Source organism: Cricetulus griseus (assembly GCF_003668045.3).
Source record: "Cricetulus griseus strain 17A/GY chromosome 1 unlocalized genomic scaffold, alternate assembly CriGri-PICRH-1.0 chr1_0, whole genome shotgun sequence".
In the NCBI taxonomy this organism is placed as follows: Eukaryota; Metazoa; Chordata; class Mammalia; order Rodentia; family Cricetidae; genus Cricetulus; species Cricetulus griseus.
Window position 1 is genome coordinate 148,022,268 of NW_023276806.1, and position 23,640 is coordinate 148,045,907.

Genomic DNA, 23,640 nt, shown 5'->3' on the forward strand with positions numbered 1-23,640 from the left:
ATCAGATTGTTTAGATATTTGTTACATTAAGAATTGTCAACTCAACAACTGTAAAAATCATGTGAGGCCATTCTCTGATCTCATGAAATTCTCCTGCACTCTCCAGCATTTGAAGACTCTCATCATTTTTAGTTGGCTAGTTTTCTGTCTCTGAAAACTATAATAGACTTTGAAAAAAGTGTTAGAACATCGCTCATGATTCCACTCTTCTTGTGTTTTCATATCCTGCAGACTTGATAGACATTTGGATGTTTATAATGTAACACATGAAATAATCTTGACATGTCTGCTCCAAACTAAAGTCCTTGCAACAGATAATTTTTTTCATTAAGATTGTCATTCCTCTTGAAAACAAAACAAACAAATGCTTATGTTAAAATGTGACATTGCCTATTCAAATGTGACAAGACAGAATTTATTAATAAGTTTTTATGCCTCTTAAGCTGACCTCAGAATTGAAGTACATACAATAAGAATATCTGATTTTTTTCATTGGCTTTCCATTATTTTCTTGTTTATTTAAAACATGTGCTAACACTATCCAGAGAGCTTTGCTATTTATTTTGGGATAGTGTTTTCAAAAACAGTATAGAGGATCTAGAAACATTTGCTATGTAACTTACAAGAAATATTTTAAATGTTTTCTGTAAATTCTGAATTTTCTCCTTCCTTACTTATAATGTGTCATTTGTTTTCTGACTTCCAAACAAAACCTCTTTTGTGTTTTACCATTTCTAATGCTTGGCTCTTCATTTTCTTCTATACAAGCTAGACTAGACTCCTTGAGAAACAGCCCTCACTAAACCATCTCTGCTTCAACCTCTTCCTCCCAGGCTTCAATCTACCCCAGTCTGGTTTCGGTCTGTTGCACTGCATGGAAGATTTGTGACTTCATAAGTAGCAAAGTCAAAGACCTTTGCCATTCTGGTTTCACCATCCTTCTCAGCAGCCATTAATCATCATGATCGATATCTTTCTTCATTCTTATTAACTTTCTCATTCACTATTAATCAATCTATTAGGCCTGATGTGCCTCTTCTTTGTAGTTTCTTCCATGAAATTAATTGTGTGTGTGTGTGTGTGTGTGTGTGTATGAACCAATGCATTTATTAAAGTTACTGACAGGATTATGTTTGAGAAGTTAATAATAGGAGCAAATGTGACACAAAGGCAGTTGCATCAGAAAAATGCACATCCCAACATGGCTTGCAAGTTGCAAAACTGCAGCCTTCCAGCACCTTGTATGACTCATTTGCAAGTCAGCTTGTCATTTACTCTCTCTCCCTCCCTCTTTCTCTCTCTCTCTCTCTCTCTCTCTCTCTCTCTCTCTCTATATATATATATATATATATATATTATATATATATATATATATATACATTTTTTTTCATACACTATATTCTGGTTATGGTTTCTCTGCCCCTACTCCTCTCAGACCCTCCCCACTTTGCCACCCACACAGATACATACTCTCTCTCTCATTAGAAAGCCATTAGACATTTCAATAATAATAGTGATAATAAAATATTATAACAAAAAAACAAATCAGAATAGGACAAAACAAACAGAAAAAATAGCCAAAAAGCACAAAAAAACACATATACATGTAGAAACATATACATCAGCACATGCAGAAATCCCATAAGAATACTAACCAGAATCCATCATATATAAGCAAAAGACCTGCAAGGAAAAATAAAAGCCTAGACAAAGCATTATAAGACAAAAATTTTCCAAAATGACCACTCTCTTTTCTGTCCATCCCCATTTGATTCTTTTATTCAATTCCCCCACCACAACCACCACCACCATCGTCATCCATCCACAATTATCTATTCTACTTTCCATTCCAAGAGAGATACTTGGTTCCCACATTCAAGTCCCTTAATCTTTTCCTAACCTCTGTGGTTGTACAATTTGTAGCCTGCTTATTGAGGACTTAATGGTTAACATCCACGTAGAAGTGAAAACATAGAATAACCGTCCTTTTGGGTCTGGGTTGCTTCACTCAAGATGGAGCTTTCTGTCTCCATCAATTTAGCTGTGAATTTCATGATTTTTTTTTCTTTTTAAATATCTGAGTAATATTCCATTGTATAAATGTACCATGTTCTCTTTATCCTTTCATCTATTTCAAAGCTGTTTGTAATTTTTGGCTATAATGAATACAGCTACAATGAACATCGATGAACAAGTTTCTTGGTAGTAGGATGCTCATTTTGGGGGGTACATACCCAATTATTACCTGAAGAATTTTTCCTATCTGTAAGTACTCACCGGGAATGGAGTCATCTCTTGAAAATAGTCCCTGTCTCCATCTGTGCCTTTAATGTGGTGTAGCTGCCCACTGAGCTGCATCTACCACAGAGCTGGCCACACTCTACTTCAATGTTCTGATGACATTTAGAAAGGGGTAAGGATAATCATAAGCTAGTCCTTGGCAAGTACACACTGTGTATTAAGGACTTCACTTTTACTTTGGAAATTTAATTGTATTCTATTTCTCATTTGCCTCTTTCTTCTCTCAAAATTGTTATCATTTTCCAATCCTGATTTCTCTCTTTGACCTAAAATTGGAGCTATTGGGATAATTTTTAGACCTATTCTTTCTTTCTGTGTACATTTCTTAGACAATCTCCTTGTAGATAGATTTAAAATTCCTATTTTAGCCAAGATTCCCAAATTCTTTGTATTCTATCAGACCAAACTTTGTATTATCAGCTCCTTGTCAGGCAACTGTAGATGATCCATATGTACCTTATGGTCAAGTGACATTAACGATTAGCTAAACTCTCTCAAGTTCTATGCTTCCTGACAAAACATGATCTCATCCATATACTCAGTAGTTATGTTATGGTTATCTCTGTCTATGCATTATTTTTCTTCTCTTTTTCTCTTCATGAATATGTTTATTTGAATCTACTGTTTGTGTCTTTTATTTCTTGGAAGTATTTTCTCTTACCCATGTCTCTTCTCATGTATTTAATTTTCTTTTTGACTGTGGTGAACAAGTAAATTTTCTTGGCTACTACTATGCTTGGAATTCTAATGTGATTTGTACCTGGGACTATAGTTGCATATTTCAGGTAATCACTATACTGATGATCTTCCAGAAAGATGATTCTACCCATCATGTTAGTATATTCCTGTCTACTTCTACCATGGTTTCTCTCTTCCTCTTTTTCTCCACCCATTACCATTAATAATTAAGATAGCAGAAATTAAATCAGCAGCAATGTACAAGTACTCATTCTCAAGTAAAATATGATGCTAACTACCTATCCCAAACACATTTTATATACTTTAAAACACACTTCAAGATGTTCATTGTCTTGTGAGACATAAACACACACATTCACATGTGCATGTCCCTTCGTTACCCTTAAGTTAATTTCTAATTATTGAAGTTATATAGAATCTTTTCTTTGACCATGTTGAATAACACAGAATAAGTAAAAATGTAAATTGAAAATAAAACTTTTGGAAGCTAATAAATGTACCTTTTGACTAATCAATAGATTAAATAAATACTCATAATGAAAATAAAAATGTATACTTAAATGAAAAAAGATTCATAGACATCATGTCCATACTTGTAGGACACAAAACAGTGCTGGGAGGAAATTCATCATATTAATAGGATACATAATGAAATAGAATAAATCTCAAATGAAGAATCTAAGCACACATCTTAAGAAACTAGGAAGGAAGAGCAAAATAAACCAAAGAAATAGAAGAAAAGAAATAATAGAAAAAAGAGAAGACAATAATGAAATTGAAAAGAGGAAGCATGGAAAGAAAACCCAATGTATTACAGGGTGTCTTTTTTGTAAATCAAATTGATAAACCCATGCAAGTGTAAATGAGAAAAAGAAGACACCAATTATCAATACAAAAGAAACAATATATCACTAGTGATGTAGAAGTTATAAAAAGGATCATGAACATTATTGCCAACTTAAAATGTAAGTCTCATGACTTAGATGAAGGTTTTTTTTTACAAAATAATTTACCTACCAAATATGAAATCAGTCCTTTAAACATAAATATTATTAAGAAAATCAAATTTGCAATTGAAAAATACTTCTTCAAATTAATCTCAGTCACACATAGGTTTACTGAAACTTCTACCAAATGTTTAAGGAATTAATAATTCTGTGAAATTCTACCCAGGAAGTAGGATAGGTGTATGTATAAAAAGAATGTATAAAATGAGTAAATTGAATTTGTTCCAAGATGCAAGTCTCTTTTGATTCTTGAAAGTCAGTCAAGACTATCTATTAGAATCATATGCTAAAGGAAAAAGATCATACAGTCATGTCCGTTAATATAGAGATAATTTGACACATGCATATCCATTCATAGTTGAGAATCCCAAGGAATAGCAATTGCTATTCCTCAGTCTGAAAGGGGTCATTTAAAAATACATAACAGTCATTGTATTTAAGGAAAAGAGATTGGAAGATTTTCCTCGTAGTGTAGGACAAGGCAAGCATGTCAGCTTCCATGATTCTAGTTGACAGAATTATTGAAGTTATAGCTAGTTGAATGCAACAACATGAAGAAATACAGGGTATAAATATCAGATAGGGTGACAAAAATCTATATTTACAGGTAGCATGTTTATATAAGTGAAAGTTGCAGACTAAATAAAAATTCCCTCAGCTAATAAATTCAACCCAAACTTGGGAATCAAGAAAATCTACAAATACTTGTTGAGTTGCTACATTTTGGCAGTGAGTACTTGTGTCTGAAAGGGGAAAGCACAGATCCTAGGGGAGATATCTCTTGTCTTCACTGCATCATTATTCTGATTAGATGCAGTAATGTAGTTTTTTCCTTATTTTTAAATTTAAAATAAAAAGCTTTTTCAAAAAATATGTCAATCCCAGTTCCGTCTCCATCCCCTCCTCCCCTGCACCCCCTAACCTCCTATCCCATCCACGTTCTGCTTTCCACGGAAGATGAGGCCTTCCATGGGGAATCTCCAAAGTCTGTCATATCATTTAGAGCAGGGCCTAGGCTCTCCCCCGTTTGTCTAGGTTGAGAGAGTATCCTTCTATGTGGAATGGGCTCCCAAAGGCCATTCCTATACTTGGGATAAATACTGATCCACTACCAGAGGTCGATAGATTGCCAAGGCATCCTCACTGACACCCAGATTCAGGGGGCCTGGATCAGTCTTATGCTGCTTTCCCAGCTATAAGTCTGGGGTCCATGAGCTCCCTCTTGTTCAGGTCAGCTGTTTCTGTGGGTTTCTCTAGCCTGGTCTTGACCCCTTTGCTCATCACTCCTTCCTCGCTGTAAATGGATTCCAGGAGTTCAATTCAATTGTTTAGTTGTGAGTATCTGCTTTTGTTTCCATCAGCTACTGGATAAAGGCTCTATGATGGCATATAAGGTAGTTTTTATAGGAACTTAGTTACAAGATAAAATTGAAGAAAGGACCATTATTTTTCACAGCTTCAAAGAGTCCATATCCCTTTAAGAACATAAATCATTTGTATAATATAATGATCCATCACAGTCTTCTCACCTACATTTACATTTACTTTTCTCTAGTTCCTGGAATCCTACTTTTCTCATCCAACACCACATAAAACCATGCATAAATGGGCAGAAACCTGCCGGTGGTTAAATACTTCCCTCTGCTAAGGCTTCATGTTTATTGTGATCTGAAAGTCCTTTTCTCAAGGAACTGACTCTTACATATAATGTAGTAAATGCCACAGCTTATCAGTATCACATCTGCTCTGATATTTGAATTTTTGCTTTTCTCAGGCTGACTGAAGTTATTTTTATCTTATACTTCCATTAAATCATCCAGATCCCTTCAGATTTGCAAAGGCAGTGCTGTCATTCTGTAAACTCTGTGGGCAAGGGACATTTGTCATCTCTGACGGGCACAGTGATTTCTGGGAGGTAGGTAAAATGAAACATTTTAAAGAGCGTTAACTGGCTCCATGGACATGCAAAATGCAGGGGTTGTTTTTACCTAATTCATTAATTTAAACTAAAGTTATTGAGTTAAAAAGAATCTTGACAGCAATTGGAAAGCAAAATATTTGTCAAACTTGTGCCACTATTTTCATACTAATTACCAACTCTATAACTTGGTCTCATGGTGCCTATGAGTAGAGTGGTTCCAGGATCTCTTGCACATAATAAAACTTACAGATTCTCAGATTTCTGTATGTGATAGTAACATATATGTGTAAAATAATCATATTCTTCCATATACTTCAGGTCACATTATATTTTATACAATAAATAATATACTATAAATTCTATATAAATAGTTATTATTGTCTTATTTAGGGAATGATGATAGGAAGAAATCAGTACATACACTATAGATATTATTTCTGACATTATCAATTCATGGTTATTGTAATTAACAGATCCAGAATCCATGGATATGAGAAGAAAATTCTATTTACTGTTAGTTTAATGTAGTATTGTAAAAAATATTTTACTTTGGAAGCTACACTCGTGTTTAAATACAAAAATACAATCTTTGTATAGAAAATGTAATTTATTAGATCCTTATCATAGATTGCAGAGTGCTAACTTTTCTAAAAAAAATATGTATCTATCACTAAGCTTGATTAAAGTTTCATTTTTGGGGGGTTCTTCAAAATCTGTCATACCATTTGGAGCAGGGACTAGACCCTCCCCTGTGGAGACACACTCTTTTTTTTTTTTTACTTTTTTATTTTAATTACAAACAAGATTGAATTACATGACAATCCCAGTTCCCTTCTCCCTCCCTTCTTCCCCTACCACCCCCCTAACTAAAACCCTACCTATCACATATCCTTTCTTCTAATCTACACCTGACTCAACCTTTCTGCTCCCTCATGACCTCTGCATTCTTCCTTTTCTTCCCTTCTCATTCTCGTAGCTCCCTCCCTCTCTTCCCATGTTCTCAATTTACTCAGGGGATGGTAACCCTTTCCCTTCTCCAGGGAGTAAGGGATTACCAGCCTACAATCCACACTGCCAGAGGAAACTAGTAAACAAGGAAGACCCTAAAGTTTCATTTTTATACTTAGTAAATCACAGTATTTCTAAAGCATAATGATACAGTGAACTGCGATTCTGATATATTGTTCCTCCTTAGTGATGAATCCTGATTTAACAGAACTGATGCTCCAAAGTACTAGGAGATTTGCAGTTCATTACATGGCAAATCATCTGGAGTACAGGAGTCAATGCACAAACAAAGCCTCTTTTCTAATGCAAATAGCACATGGCATTTTATGAATGAATAATTAATGAACTCTTTTATTTCAACAAAGATCATTTGATATGCTCTAGAATTTAATTAAAATCTTTAAGTACTTTAGCTGATGGAATTAATAAAAGGAAATTGTTAAAACTTCATTGAACCTTTAACTTTTAGATACAAGACTGTTACCTGCCAGAAAGAAGTCTTTTTCCACACTAATGAATACAATAGACATTAAGAATTTTTTCTTCTGAAAGTGGACATATCCTTCTATAACTGCATGGTAAAAACATAACTGATAATTTCAACATCCAATTGATTTTCACATTCCAAATGCATTAATATGTCTCTCATTAAAATGAACAAATAAAAACCCCTATCTCAATTTCCCAACCAGAATGCTGTGAGTAGCAATGGGTACTACAATTTTCTGCTCTTGGTTCACCTCTCAAGGAGTGTCTACATTCAATAGCTGTTTTTTTTTGTTTGTTTATTAGTTTGTTTTTTGTTTTTTGAGACAGGATTTCTCTGTATAGCTTTGTAGCCTATCCTGGCACTCTCTCTGGAGACCAGGCTGGCCTCGAAATCACAGAGATCCACCTGCCTCTGCCTCCCGAGTGCTGGGATTAAAGGCGTGTGCCACCAACGCCCTGCTTCACTAGCTCTTCTTTACATTTTAAAACTTTTTTTTCAACTTTTTTTTATTTGACTTAGAAACAGGATTGTTTTACATGACAATCCCAGTTCTCTTCTCCCTCCCATTCCCCTACCCCTGCCCCCAACTAAAACCCTATCTATCACATATCCTTTCTGCTCCCCCTGGATGGTGAGGCCTTCCATAGGGTGTCATCAGAGTCTATTGTATCTTTTGGGATAAGGCCTAGGTGCACCCCTGTTTGTCCTGGCTCAGGGAGTATTCCTCTATATGTAATGGACTCCCAAAGTCCACGCCTATGCTAAGGATAAGTACTGAACTACTATAGGAGGTCCCGTAGATTTCCGAGGTTTCCTCACAGAAACCCATGTTCCTAGGGTCTGGATCAGTCCCATGCTGGTATTCCAGCTATCAGTCAGGGGAGCAAGAGTTCCCCGATGTTCAGGTCAGCTGTTTCTGTGGGTTTCAACAGCCTTGTCTAGACTCCTTTGCTTTTTACTCGTCCTTCTCTACGACTGGATTCCAATTCAGTTCAGTGATTAGTTGTGGGTGTCTGCTTCTACTTCCACCAGCTGTTGGATGAAGTCTCTAGGATGGCATATAAGACAGTCATCAATCTCATTATCAGGGGAGGGCATTTAAGGTAGCCTGTTAGCTGGTGTCATCTTTGTAGATCTCCAGGCCTTTCCCTAGTGCCTGATTTCTCTGTAAACTTAAAATGTCTCCTTCTATTATGGTATCTCCTTTCTTGTTTTCTTCTACTCTTCCCCCACTCAACCTTTCTGCTCCCTCATGTTCCTGCATCCCTCCCCTTCTCCCCTTCTCAATCTCTAGCTCCCTCCCCCCTTCCCGTGCTCCCAATTTGCTCAGGAGATCTTGACCCTTTCCCCTTCTCCAGGGGACCATGTATATCTCCCTTAGGGTCCTCCTTGTTTATTAGCTTCTTTGGCAGTGTGGATTGTAGGCTGGTAATCCTTTACTCTATGTCTAAAATCTGCATATCAGTGAGTACATACCATGTTTGTCTTTTTGGGACTGAGTTACCTCGAATGATTTCTTCCAGTTCCATCCATTTTCCTGCAAATTTCAAGATTCCATTGTTTTTGTTCTGCTGACTAGTACTCCATTGTGTAAATGTACCACATTTTCTCTATCCATTCTTCCATGGATGAGTGGCATATAGGCTGCTTCCAGTTTCTGGCTATTACAAATAATGCAGCTATGAACATCATTGAACAGATGTCCTTGTTGTATGAATGTGCTTCTTTTGGGTATATGCCTAAGAGTGGAATTGCTGGATCTTGTGGTAGACTGATTTGCATTTTCTTGAGGAGTCACCATACTGATTTCCAAAGTGGCTGTACAAGTTGGCACTCCCACCAGCAATGGAGGAGTGTTCTCCTTTCTCTACATCCTCTCCAGAATAAACTGTCATTGGTGTTTTTGATTTTAGCCATTCTGACAAGAGTAAGATGTTATTTCAGAGTTGTTTTGATTTGCATTTCCCTGATAGCTAAGGATGTTGAACAATTTCTTATGTGTCTTTCAGCCATTTTAGATTCCTCTATTGAGAATTGTCTATTTAGTTCTGTACCCCACTTTTTAATTGGATTGTTTGGTGTTTTGGAGACTAGCTTCTTGAGTTCTTTGTATATTTTGGAGATCAGCCCTCTGTCAGATGTGGGGTTGGTGAATATCTTTTCCCAGTCTGTGGGCTGCCATTTTGTCTTGCTGACTGTCTCCTTTGCCTTACAGAAGCTTCTCAGTTTCAGGAGGTCCCATTTATCAATTGTTGACCTCAGTGTCTGTGCTACTGGTGTGATGTTCAGGAAGCAGTCTTCTGTACCAATTAATTCAAGGGTATTTCCCACTTTGTCTTCTAATAGATTCAATGTAGCTGGATTTATGTTGAGGTCTTTGATCCATTTTGACTTAAGTTTTGTGCAAGGCGATAGGCTTTGGTCTAACTGTAGTCTTCTACTGTTCGTAACCAGTTATGCCAGCACCATTTGTTGAAGATGTTCTCTTTGTTCCATCGTATAAATTTGGATTGTTTATCAAAAATCAGGTGCTCATAAGTGTTTGGGTTAATATCAGGGTTTTCAACTCTATTCTATTGGTCTACCTGTCTAATAAAACTTATGCTGTACTTTGACCTCTCTCACCATTGCCCTACAATGACTATCTTTTCTGGTATCTCATCATCTCCATTTTCCCCAAGTATTTTCCCTCATCATCATCTTTGGTCACAATGTTATTTCAAACTATGGTCACTATCCTCTCTCTTTAAATAAGTTGTTTATTTTAGTTGTATGTATGTGAATGCCAGAAGAGGGTATTGGATCTTTTGGAGCTGGAATTATAGATGACTGTGACCTCTATGACCTGTGCCTTAGGAGCTGACCATGGGTCTTCAGCAACATCAGTTGGTGCTCTAAAACACCTTTAATCCCAACACTTGGGAGGCAAAGGCAGGCAGATCTCTGTGAGTTCAAGGCCAGCCTGGTCTAAGAGCAAGTTCCAGTTCAGGCTCCAAAACAATACAGAGAACCCCTGTCTCGAAAAACCAAAAGACACAAAAAATTAAATAAATAAATAAATAAAGATGTTGAGCCATCTTCTCTGGGGCTCCCAACAATCCCCTTTTATTACTCTTTTCCTTTCTAAGCCTTGCTCTCATTTCTGTAGTTATCTTTTTGTTCATTGTTGGCAAAGGAACTTACCTATCTATTCTTTTTCCCCCAAACATTTTCCTGTTATACAGCAGATCTCATTTCATGCATACCGTCTCTTTGATTTCTTAGATGAGAACAACTCCCTTTGTGCAGTAGCTCAGTACTTTGTGTTGCTCTGACTTGTTTCTGTGTTGCAGTCCCATTCATTTGCAAGTTCCTTTAATGTGCATGCTTGTTCTTTTCTGCTCTCATTGGGGCTAGGGAAGGAATCATCTGAGTTCTGCATGGCAACACTGCTCAGCTTCAAAGCCAGTTCGTCACATCTGCTTATCTTGCAAGGTTTTTTTTTTTCCTAGAAAAGAAATATACAATTTTAACATTCTGTTTTTAAACAAAGCACTTCATGAATGGCTTATTTAGATAGATTGCATTTCTATAGAAAAGGGGTTGAGGTTATTAGTTCATCTGAATATATTTAGACTACTCACTTTTGCATCTAATAGCTAAAACAGTTCTTTACTATCTATTTTCATCTTCTTGACAGGAAACAAATAATCAGAACCTCTTCAGATGTCTATTTTATTAGTGAAATGTTGATCAAAACAAACTAACTCCAATATGAAATGCATGGGGACAGGTGTTTGTTATGAAGCTCATTACCTATCCTTCTGTCCCTGTGACTAACTATCCAAGGCAATCAACCTAAGAATAAGCACAGAAATGTTCATTTTGACTCATGATTTCAGAGGTTCCAGTCAATCATTGCTTGGTTCCATTGCATTGTGCCTTTGGAAGAGCAAAATGTGAAGGGAGTACATGACAGCAGAGAAACAAAGACTGAGAGGAAGAGTTCATTGCCACAGTTTCCCTTCAAAAGTATGATCATTATGACCTAAATTATTTTCACAAGTCTTCTTCCCTGCCACCAAATAAGCATTGTTTCCATCAGTTCCTATACCAAATATCAGGAGGCAATTGAGCATCTCTCATCAGGCTTTGGGTACACATCGGACCAAACTATAATAACTTAATATTTTCATATAGGAACTTTGATGCCTAAGCAACTCTAATATCAAGTATCAGTCATAAATGTATAGGTTGGCACATGGTGATTATGCACAGACATGCTTTTTGGTCCGTGTTGTACTTGTTTGTCTACTTTTCCAGGCTGACATCTACAGAATCAAACCCAGGATTATTTCGGAAGGACAAATAATCCGTGTAGACCCTGCCTTTGTGCTCAACTTTGCTGTGCACCATTGCAAATGTGTGTCATGTGCACACATTTCCATTTCAGAATAAAGTGCACCTCAACATTGTCAGTGTCAGCAATGGTGTTGAGAAGAAATTCAGCTGACTATTTATTGCCTAAATTATTACCTAGGCCCAGCGGATAGTATTAGTTACTGTTTATATTAAATCCATCTTGAGATCAAGCCACAAACTAGTTAGCATACTTGCTTTTCACAGAATAACTATCATTTCTATGTAACAGATAATCTTTTTTTGGAGCCCTCGAAAAAGTTGGACATGTTGTTCCATTGATAGATTACTTACCTAGCATGAATAAAGTTATGGATTGGGTCCCCAGCACCACATAATGTCATTGTCCTAGGAGACAGGAAAAGAATAAGACCAATGTCATCCTCAGTTTCCTAGGACAACTTAGGCCAGCATGGGCACCTGAATCTATGGTATATGTCAATGAACAAAGAAACAGAAAAAGTGTAATTCACAAGATGAAGTTTGCTCTGCTCTACATCTGCTTGCATTCTACAGATTAGAGATCTGTTAATAGCAAGTCATTCTTATAAATTCTTCAAAATTCTCTTCAGGCTTACTTGAGTGGATGATTATTATTGTTAATACTTCAATAATTAACCTTAAAGGAATGTAATATTCTGCCTTATTGGATAGAATATTTGTTGCATAATGCACACTTCACATTCTGAATTATGATGTAGAAGCATAATCACTTGTCTGGAAAATTTAATACCGGTCTTTCTTTACCAATATGATCCTGGGTAAATTCAGTTTCTCTAGGAATCCATTTCACATATATGGAATGAGAAAGTTGACACACACTCTCCAGTTTCCATTTCTGCAACTCTTTTTTGGATCATTGTATTTTTTCTGAATAGAATATACTATTGGTAAAATTGTTTTAATGTTTATGTCTGGGATTCACTCTAGTTTCTTTTCAGAAGTCCCTGATAATGCATTTATATGAGAAACTACTCTTGCTTCTTAAAGTCAGGATGGCACGATTCCTGACACTTCTGTGTTTGTTTGGCTTCGGGCAAGTGACTTACCTGCTGAGCCTTGGGTTTTTCATTTATAATGATTAAGAGTAGCAATCACTTTGTATCGTTTAACTGATCCATCCCTGCAATGCATGTAGAGTAACTGGCGAATCATAATAATAAAATTAAATTTGAGGTGGGTATACTAAGTCATTGATCAAAAACCCAAAGGTCTTTTCTGCAGAATGTAATACTAAAATTAAAATACACACCATCCATCCCTCTGCATTCCAGCTATTATAAAATGTGAAGTTTTAAGTATTCCACAATTCTGCTTGCAAAGCCTGTTTTTCCTCATAGCACAGTCATGGTCACTGGAGTACTGGAGGCAGCTCCCTTTGGAGCCCATTAATTTTCTTCTAAGCCCAAGCCAAAGGACCAGCACACCAGGTACTGAAGTCCTTGTGTTACCACCTGCTTTGAAGAAAGGGGAGCAGGTGTGGAAAGCATCCCAGTGGTCACTCTGCCCAAGGATCTGTCCTTTACGGGTAAAACTTTTAAGGGAAATAAGCACGCCTTTCAGGCTTTTCATCTAAGAATAACAGTGCTTTTCATGGCTCACCACTACCTACATATTTATAACCTCCCACTTCTAGTTTTATTTCTAGTTTTGAGGACTTCGGGACACTCAGCTTGTTAGCCTTTTTATCGCATGATGTTTTCTGGACTCACAGACAGAACTGAGAGTTGAGGCAACCCTGCATCCTTTTTTAAATAGAATGAACAGCATGAAAATGAGGTCTGCATTTTTCTTTATTGCATAGGACACCACTGAGATAACAAATGTGAAAACAATTTAAAACTTCAAAGAAATATCATTTATATATGAATATGGCATATATACACAGACCTATAATTTATCAATAAATTATGCATAATTCTCTGATTTCAGGTTATTTTCAAGTATAAAAAATCTCATATTTGTGAGTATTAAAGATGAGAACTACTGCACAGTTGTTTTAGTAGGTGACAAACTTCCTAGCTCTCTCTAAAGTGTCCTAGATAGCATTCTCTGGAATATCTGTGTTGCCCTGGATCTATAATTTCCACAAGGTTATCCTATGCAGTATTTTGCAAAAGGGTCACTAGTGCATTTTCTTAATCCACCATCCCATCCAGGCCCTTTAAAAGATACAATTGTTGTCTGCTTGTGTAGTTATATTTCACTACCCATGATTTGAATTTTCACATATTTTATCAATTTTTAAAATTTCTCTGCCAAAGACAGAGAATTTTAGTTCCCTTTAAGACCAGCAGCTGTGATGTAACTAGTACACTTAATAAACAACACTTAGACTTCTTGTTCCACTTATATAATGGAAGATTCCTTTTTCTGCTTTTCTAAAATGTAACATGGCAGCATTCTGCTTTTCTGAGTGTGTGTAGTGAGGAAAATAACTCAAGTCGCTACTGTGACTGAGTTTGTATAATTTGGTCTTCTCAGATGAAGAAGTTATTTAAGCTGATTCCAACATCTTTTAGATTCTTCAAATGGCAATTTGTACAAAGATATGTGGTTTTTCATTTATTTTTCTTTATATATTCCTGTGTGGTGTGTTGGAGCAAGCAATTGCCACTTTGTTATAACTCAAATGGGCAATATTTACAGGAGCATATTGTGAACAACGTTGTTCTAGAGGCTTAAGGGGAGACAGAATAGGCATCAGATATGATCCTTGCACTGTAGGATCTGACAATATAGTCAAGGAATTAAAAACAATCTGAGGAACAGAAAGCAAACAAATAAACACAGCAAAATAAGGAATCTTTCATACTGCATGGAAACTGCAAAGAAGAAAAAAAAGAAAATCCTAGTCAGCTTTGGAAGGTACTCCATAATAGATTCTTAAAACCTAGTTCCAAAGTCTGTTCATTAACTTTTAGGAGAATATTATGTCTTGTTAAAGGAAAGACTTTGCTTTTAAAAAAGTAAACAAAAATTAAATCACTATTATCGATTGGGACTTGGGCAATCAGAACTTTTCTAAGCACTTTTCATGTATGAATTCTTACTACACACCTATGAAACAGGCATTTCAAATCTTATTATTACCATAATAAAACACATGGACCAAAGAGTGTTAAATAACTGTACTAGTGGCTCAGGATGAAGAAGTCAGGTTTTCAAGTCCACCTGTACTCTAAGACTCATTTGCCCTCTCTGCAAACATTTGCTGATGTATCTGCTGAGCACAATGACACATATGAGTGTTAAGAAGGGTGACTGTAGGTGTCAGGTGGGTAACATCAGAAAGGTAGGAAGGACATGGGATGAAGCACTGATGTCTTCAGCTAGAAGAATTAGTGGGAAGGCAGTTATCCACTGTAGCCCTGCAGCAGGAAAAATGGCCAGGAGGAGCGGACATAATGCTTTTGGTCTGGATAATGAATTTCTATGTGCTATTCAGACATCTGTTGGATACTGAAATGTAAGTTTTGAAGCTGAGGGAATAATCAACAGCTAGATTTAATAATTTAATTCTCTAAGTTAATTAAGAAACTCAGGGAAATGAACATTAAAAATAGTAGTTGGGTGAACCTGCGGAGGCTTGAAACTGAGAAGCTGTAGAAGTAAAACCCAAGAAATCTGAGAGATAGTGTGGGAAGCTGAAGATCAATCTACACTGAGGAACAATGGGAAACAGTTGAACACAGATGAAGACAAGCACTGTGCTTTAAGACAAGTATGGTAGGACAGCTGAAGTAGGCTTCAGGGACCAGTGTGTATGTAGTCACCTTATGACAATAATTATGAAATTTGGAGGGATATTTGGCTTGGATTCACTTTCCTATGTGGAGAAATATCAGCACATTTGAGGTTGTCTGGGCAGAGTTGGACATCATGAAGGAATGTGACATTACACAATCTCAGATACTGTATATATTGTGCTTTGATGCTCCCATAGAAGTTGGCAAGTGTGATTAGCAAGAAGCTATTTTACTTCTCTGTTAATTATACAGACTCACTGATCACTGTGATACAGAAAAAAAAAACTTCAATGTTTCCCTCTAATATGCGATAGCAGAATGATTGAAAATCAATTAGCACGGACAAGCACAGAAGTAAAAACAGTCCTACTAGAAGCTGTGAACTACTAGCTGTGTCAAGGATAAATGCTCCCTGTGACTACTGAGAATGCTAAATATGTCAGACCTCTAATTAGCTCAGCACTGGGGTTGCAGAGTTGCCAATTGCACACTCTGTATCATTTGCTTCATACTAACACTTGCAGAAGTAAGATTCTATTTCTGGAGATAGGTAGATGCTAATCAACTAGATAGAAGCAATGGTTTCTTTGCTGGGGATTAGTCTCATTTTAAGACTCAATGTTCTTAATTCCCAGAGCTGACAAAAGACAGATAAAGAGGCAAATCATAAAGACTAGTAGTGGACAGCAACAGAGGGTACATTCACTTAGGGTGGCTACAACAATATTCCACAGACTGGGTAATTTGAAGAGAGCAGATATCAATTTCTCAGTTTTGAGGGCTAAACAATAAGATACCTCCTGGAATTCTTGCTATTTGTTTCCAGCATGGTACCTTGTTGATACATCCTAAAGGGCAAAGAAAGACTGTCCTCAAGTGGCAAAAGAATAGTTAGGTGAGAGAGCAAATCCACTCCTCCAAATACTTTGGATAGCAGCGTTAACCTATTCAGGAAGGTGGATAGAGCTACTGCCATCTCTTCAAATGCCCTTTCCTCCACAGTCTATATTAGTATTACACTTGTAAAATGTGGATATTATTCAGATCACATAGTTCTCCATGTATTTAACATATATGAGTCACACACACACACACACACACACACACACACACATACACACACACACAGATGCACACATGCATGCATGGACACATGCATAGTCCCCTACTTAGGCATGGAGATTTATTCCAGAGACCCAGAGGATGCCTGAAGCCATGAATAGTCTGAATCCTTTGTGTACAATGTGTTTTCCTATAAATACATATCTATGTTAAATTTAAATGTATTAATTAAATAAAACAAGAATCATCCACAATTAGAAACAGAAAGTCACTCACAGAAACAGCTACATAAACAAAACAGGAACTATGGCAATATCAATAGCTATTATAATGTGGAAGTGGGAAGATTTGATAGGGTTCTAACTCTAGACAAAGAACAAAAGGCAACTAATGGTGGCTGGCAGAGGGAGAAATAGTCTTTCACAGGAATAAATAAAAGAATTAAAAAGTGGTCGGCTCTGAAGCCATGGAACAATGTTCCCAGTCATGACAGCTCTCTCTGATCATTTCATGTTTCAAAACATAGAAAAGGCCAAACAAGAAGAATTTTTCTATTTTCTGTTTACAGAGTTTCAAATTCCTCTCCTTGAAGGCATATATATACGTGTGTGTGTGTGTGTGTGTGTGTGTGTGTGTGTGTGTATGTGTGTACATATATATGAGGCATCATATATGTAGAATCTCACACACACACACATATATATATATGCATATGAGATTATTGTTGCATTAGCAATATCTTTTCTGTTTTAAACAAACAGCACTGCACAAATTATATAACCTATTCTCCATTCTGACCTTTCCCATTAAATACTAGATCTTGCAGATTTGTTTATGTTGTAGTAAGTCTCGACTTTAAATGTTGCAGGCCAGAATATTCACCCTTTGGTAATGGCATATGACAGGAATCAGAAACTTAGCAAATACTGTTGGCAGATCCATCACTGCTCCAGAGTAAACAAAGCGGTGTTCCACAGCACCTGTCTGCTGAAATGAAATCACACTGGCTGGTGAGGAGTGCTGCTCTCCTCGCCTCAAAACTTCAGTAAAAATCATGCCTTGGGTGACATTCTCAGAAATTGTATTCAAAAGAAACTAGACATATTTCTAACTCTGTGAAAACAGAGGCAAGCCCTGTACTGGACTCAAAAATATTTATGTCAAGGCCAGAAAACCACAAGTGGCAATGACCTCCACCAAATAAGTCACAGGATTTGTAATAAAGGGATTCATTTTGTTTAGGGTTCAAAGATATGACTTGGGTGTTTATCTTTCTTTGGGAGAAGGTGTGTTCTTTCCTGCTTTCCGGTTTTAAAGACTTTGTATCAGTACTAAATATGTGCGAACTCATGCAGTTCCTTCCTTTCCTAACTGGAACTTTGTTGTCTGTTGTCCGTTAATGACAGGCTGAGTCTCAAAGTGGTAAAAAAAAAAAAAAAATTATACAAGGAAGTGAATTTCAAGGTATTTATTTTATAACTGTCTTGATTTCTGGACTATGAAATGTTACTAACCACACTATAAGCCTAGCTAATAATAGGAATTGCTACTATCTGAAACTGATTTTAAAACGTAATGCCATGTGGGCTGGCAGGATGGATCAGTGGGTACAGGTACTTGTATGGTGGTAATGTGAAGACCTCAGTTGGATCCTGGGATCCCACAAGTTAGAGGGAGAGAACTGACTCCTAAGGGAAGTCTTCCAATTTGCAAATGTTATGTTGTACATACACCCTCTATTTCACACATACACACACACACAATAAATAGGTAGATAATTAAATTAATGAATAAATAAATAAATATAAAGATGTGTAACTAATGAAGTTGTAGATTTCCTTACCAGTGTCAATAACAGTATGCTTGTTTTCTGTCATTTAAGTAGAGCCAATAACACAGACTTTACTTTGGGGTCATTAAAAAGTAAACAATAAGGAAGTAATGACATTGATTTCAGCCAGTTAGATTTTATATTGCCGCTTTTAGCTGCACTTTTGCCATCGTTGTGTCTGTTTCTTTTTTAACAGGCCAACCTTAGAATTACATTTTTAAATTGAGTGCTTGGCTATTGCCATTCACAAAATGCAGCCTGTGGAAGTAGGGTCTTTATCTACCGTCAAATGAGCCTGGTCACGGTATTACTGGGTACATTTGAAAGGCATTAAAAGGTGATATATGGCTTATATGCATGAGCTTCTCTACGTGTGTGCGTGTGCAGAAGGGTTCGAGAAAAGAGTACTCAATAAAATCAATAAGGTATTGAAGTCACTTTTATTTAATGTTCATAAAGAAAAATGCTCCTGGGCTTTGCTTCGGTTTTTTGAACCTACTAACAGAGATAGGGCTAACTGCATAGCACTTCTTTCTATTCTGCACACAGCCTGCAGCATCTGTTATGCTATTATTTATAATATGTTACATCATTCTATACTCTTTTCTGTCAAATTATAATTTACATCAGAGCAGGGCCTTACCTGACTTTTAACAAAATGGTTTCCATATCTAACTAACCCATAGTAGCTGCTCAATTAATATTTATTAAACCTATGATTAACCTGACAAAATGTACTCACATAATACATAGCTGTGTTAAGTATTCTAATGAAATGTCTAGTCAGGTTCTGATATTAACAGAGATATTTACTTAATTGAAGTATTAATATTTATTAATCAGAGTGTTTTAAGAAAAATATTTTGTTTGGTATTATAATTTTTGATCAATTTTGAGATCACATAGAAAATTCTTGGAAAATTAAAAATAAATATCTATGTACATATTTAGATAATTTTAGAGTAGGGTAATATTTTACTTATAATATTTAATTATTTTTTGGAAAATGGACATTCAATTCTAAACAACTGACATTTTTAGTTTAATCAATGTCCAAAAGATTGAGGCTTTCATATATCATTTCAAATATTCCTAAAAGTGAGTCTGTATCATGGCATTCTTCTTTTTGCTCAATAAATACAATATTGTTGTATATTTCTTTGATGCATCATCAGAATTGCAATAGAGTTATAATCCTATATTAGTAATAAAACATTTACTTGAGTAATATTTCCAATATTTAATGTACCATTTTATTATTAAAGGTAAAAAGCTGAAAGCATTATGAAAGAATCAAAATACACCTATGAAGATAATCACATGTAACACACTACTTTCATTATGACACATGTCTTCCATTAGAGGACATAAATACAGTTATTAAGTTTATTCAGTATCATTTTCCTCTGACTCTTCTAAGCAATAGCATTCTACTTCAGAATTTGGCCAAAGAATATGTTTCTTTAATGGAGTTCAAACAATTTTGAGAAATCCTCTCAGTGTAGTTGCCTTACCAAACAAATATTGACAAAGTAGTTTATTTTTACTTATTAGGCAAGAAAATAGGAAGATAGACAGGGCAAGTCAATTTCATAAGGCTTATTTTTTAAATAATTTTTTATGTGGGTGAGATCAGATTTACCAAATCACTATCTAGTCCTCATGGGATTGATTGATGCTTAAGGTATTTTGAAGACATAAAAGTCATGAATGTTCACCTTATTGTATTAGAAAGAATAAAGTTGTAACATCATTCCTGACTGATAGTTGTATTGCTTCAAAATTTGAGTCAAGCTATGTATATGTGTTGCTTGTTTGTAATGGGCAGCTTTGTGTACTATTTAAATTTATTGACCACTATAGTAATGATTTAAATGGAAGATAACTTCTCTAGGATAGCTGGGATCATTACAAAGAATGACAAGTTGTAATAGATGATACTTAAAACACGAGAATGAAAGCATAAGAGTCCTATGAGAGGCCTAAAAGGTTATATTTCTTAAAGAAAAGAAATATAGTTATATTAAAGAACATTCAGGGTGATTGTTTAAAAAGAAAAACTAAACCCTAATTGTATCATTTCAAATACCCATTCTGAAAAAAGAACTGAATTTAAGTTACTGTCCAACTCCCTCAGATTGATTGTCTTTTTCAATGATAATACACCATGACCAAGACAAGTTGTAGAAGAAAGCATTGATTTGGAGCTTATAGTTTCAGAGGGTTAAAGTCCATGACTGTTACAGTAGGGACAATGAATGAAGGCAGGCATGATGCTGGAGCAGTACTTGAGAGCTCACATCTTGAGATATAACTTCAGAGCAGAGGATAGCAAATTAGGAATGAAAGACCCCCATGATCTCAGCCCAGGACCACGGCCACCCCAATCACCATGCGGAGGCAGAAACTTGACGAAAACAGCAAGAGGCTTTAATGAAAGGTCAACATTTGTTTAAACAGACCTCCTCAGCACGCAGGCTAGAGGGCAGCCCCCGTCCCCCAGGCACAGGCGTTTTTAAAGGCCAAAACCACAAGCTTAGGGAGGGGCTGTGACTCTCTGTCCATTGAGTACGTGACCAGAGTCATGGGTTCCTAGGAGGCCCTTTGTCTTGAGGGAAGGACTAGGAATCAAATGGCCTCCTGACCCACCAGTTGTAAAACCCACAGACCTCAGGATGTCCTAACTAATCTTGCCTGAGCAAATGGTAGCTATCTCTTTGTTTCATAGGGACCCTTAATTGTTAATTGTTGACACATTGGCCAGTGGGACAATCTGTTTCCTTCATGAGCCCCTCAGGGGAGGGTGGCCATCTGGGAATTTTTGGTACCCAGTTATCTTATGGCCTTGTAAGGGAGTAATTGCTGGCGACTAGTAAATTCCAGGCACTAAGTCATAGTAGTGACCTTGGTCAGTCTCTGGGCTATATTTCTTTGCTAATTTTTAAGTCTTTCAGGAATACCAGAGGTTTTTGAAACCTTAAAGCCTTTTGTTAGTGGCACACCTTCTCCAACAAGGCCACACCTCCTAATTCTTCCCAAACAGTTCCACCAACCGAGGACCAAGTATTTAAATGTACAAGCCCATGGGGTTCATTCCCATTGAAACCACCACATTGATAGTTCTTTTCTCATTCTCTGTTTTGAGAGGTTTCTGAGTTTGCTGTAAGCAAATTCTTTCCTTTAGCTACCTAAATGTAGAGTTTAAAATGTGAGCTTTCTATAACCAAAGATCCCAGGGAAGCTTACACAGGATTTAATCAGTGGAGATTGACCAATTTTATATATAGTGGCCTATCTTTTGGGTAATAATGATGTGTTCTAGCATATTCAAGGCATCAAAAACAAAATAAGGCAACTATTTTATTTGTTTTAACCTGTGCCACTTATGTTTTACCCTGGAATATGTATACACTGTTGTTCAGCATATGTGTTGATATAATAAAACTTGCCTGGAGATCATAATACATAGCTAGTCACAGCCATAGAGGCTAGGTAGTGGTGTCACACAACTTGAATCCCAGGACTCCGGAGACAGAGACATATGGATCTTTGTGAGTTTAAGGCCACTCAGGTCTGCATGAGAGTAAATCCATCTAAAAAGAGAAACTGAGTTCACACTTTTGATCTCAGCATTAGAGAGAATATAAAGAGCTCAGTGCAGTGAGTTCCAGGACAGGCTCCAAAACAATACAGAGAAACCCTGTTTCAAAAAACAAACAAAACAAAAACAAAAAACAAAAAAACAAAAAACCCAAAATTTCCAAGATCCTAAATGGGAGAAAAATAGCCTGGGTGTTTTCTTTTTTAGTTTTAAATTATAACAAACCAAGGTAGTGTCTTCAATTACGATTTGTTGGGAAACTATGCTTGTTAATATTGCTGTGTTAAATGTGTAGGTATTGAACAGTCGATGAAATATGAGACATTTAGCCAGTGACATTTTAAATGAATCTCATCATAGGGAAAGCCTGTGGGAACACCAGATGCCGGCGCTTATTTCCGTGTGCTTGCAGAGCATGGAGTGGCTGCCTTGTTTACAGCACCAACTGCAATTAGAGCAATCCGTCAACAGGACCCTGGGGCAGCCTTGGGGAAGCAGTACTCTTTGACAAGGTGAAGTAGAGATGCATAGGGCAAATTACATCAGAACCTGCGGCCCAAATATAACTGAGCATTATTTTGTGGTTTTGTAATACCTCCATGGAAAGTAAAATACTGAAAATGTTATTAAGAATCGCTCTGTACTTGTAACTCAGATAGTTGAATTAGGAACCTGACTACACATATCTTTAGACAAGATAGACTTGTTTGTTTCAATTCAACTCAAACCATAACACTTATCCCTTTTTCCTTCCTTCTCTCTTCCTTCCTCCCTCCATCCCTACCTCCCTCCCCCTCTTCCTTCCTTCCTTCCTTCCTTCCTTCCTTCCTTCCTTCCTTCCTTCCTTCCTTCCTTCCTTCTTTCCTTCCTTCCTTCCTATTTGCCCTCCCTCCCTCCCTGCTTGCTTTCTTTCCTTTCTTTCTTTCTTTCTTTCTTTCTTTCTTTCTTTCTTTCTTTTTCCCCCTTTATAAAACACACTCTTTATACTTTCTGTAAAAGCAAAATTCTGATTCTGACTCAGATGCATTCTATCTCATTATTTAACTGTCTTCTGGAAATATTAATATAAACATGTCTTAAATGGGGGGAAATGATACTCGAATACATATGCGCAGACACAATGTGAATATTATTGTCCAGATTACATTTGTTTGTAATGACAGCAATTACTCTATTTTATTTGTAACAACATGCTATGGATACCTTAGATATTTTTGTGTTATTTTGTTGATTTTTTAGTTTAATGATACGTATTTTCAGAAGTAATTATAACAATTTATACCCTCAAGGTCCTTTACAACATTAGTTCTTGCTTAAGTTTCTGATATAGGTCATTGCTGTCATAAGCCAAAGAATGATATTTTGATTTTTCTTCAAGTAAAACCAGAGTTGGATTAAGAGAGTTTGAATATGTGATATTAAACACCATGGTGTTTGAATTTTATGTTTCTGTGGCCCAAAGTAAACAAAATAGGTATCATCCAATCAGCTGCTGAGATGAGAATCTTGGGAAGGATCTTTAGCTGTGTTTATTCATCATTAAAATACTTTTACATTATGAGACAATAGATCT

The 23,640-nt window shown here is 36.4% G+C and overlaps 1 protein-coding gene across 1 annotated transcript in view; it reads left to right on the forward strand.

Annotated features, from left to right (window-relative positions):
- Acss3 (acyl-CoA synthetase short chain family member 3) overlaps positions 1-23,640 on the forward strand; it is a 184,821-nt gene that overhangs the window by 102,827 nt on the left and 58,354 nt on the right. The window contains exon 8 of the mRNA XM_035451839.1: positions 22,428-22,579. Coding sequence (XP_035307730.1) covers positions 22,428-22,579 — 152 coding nt within the window. The remainder of the gene's footprint in view (positions 1-22,427; positions 22,580-23,640) is intronic.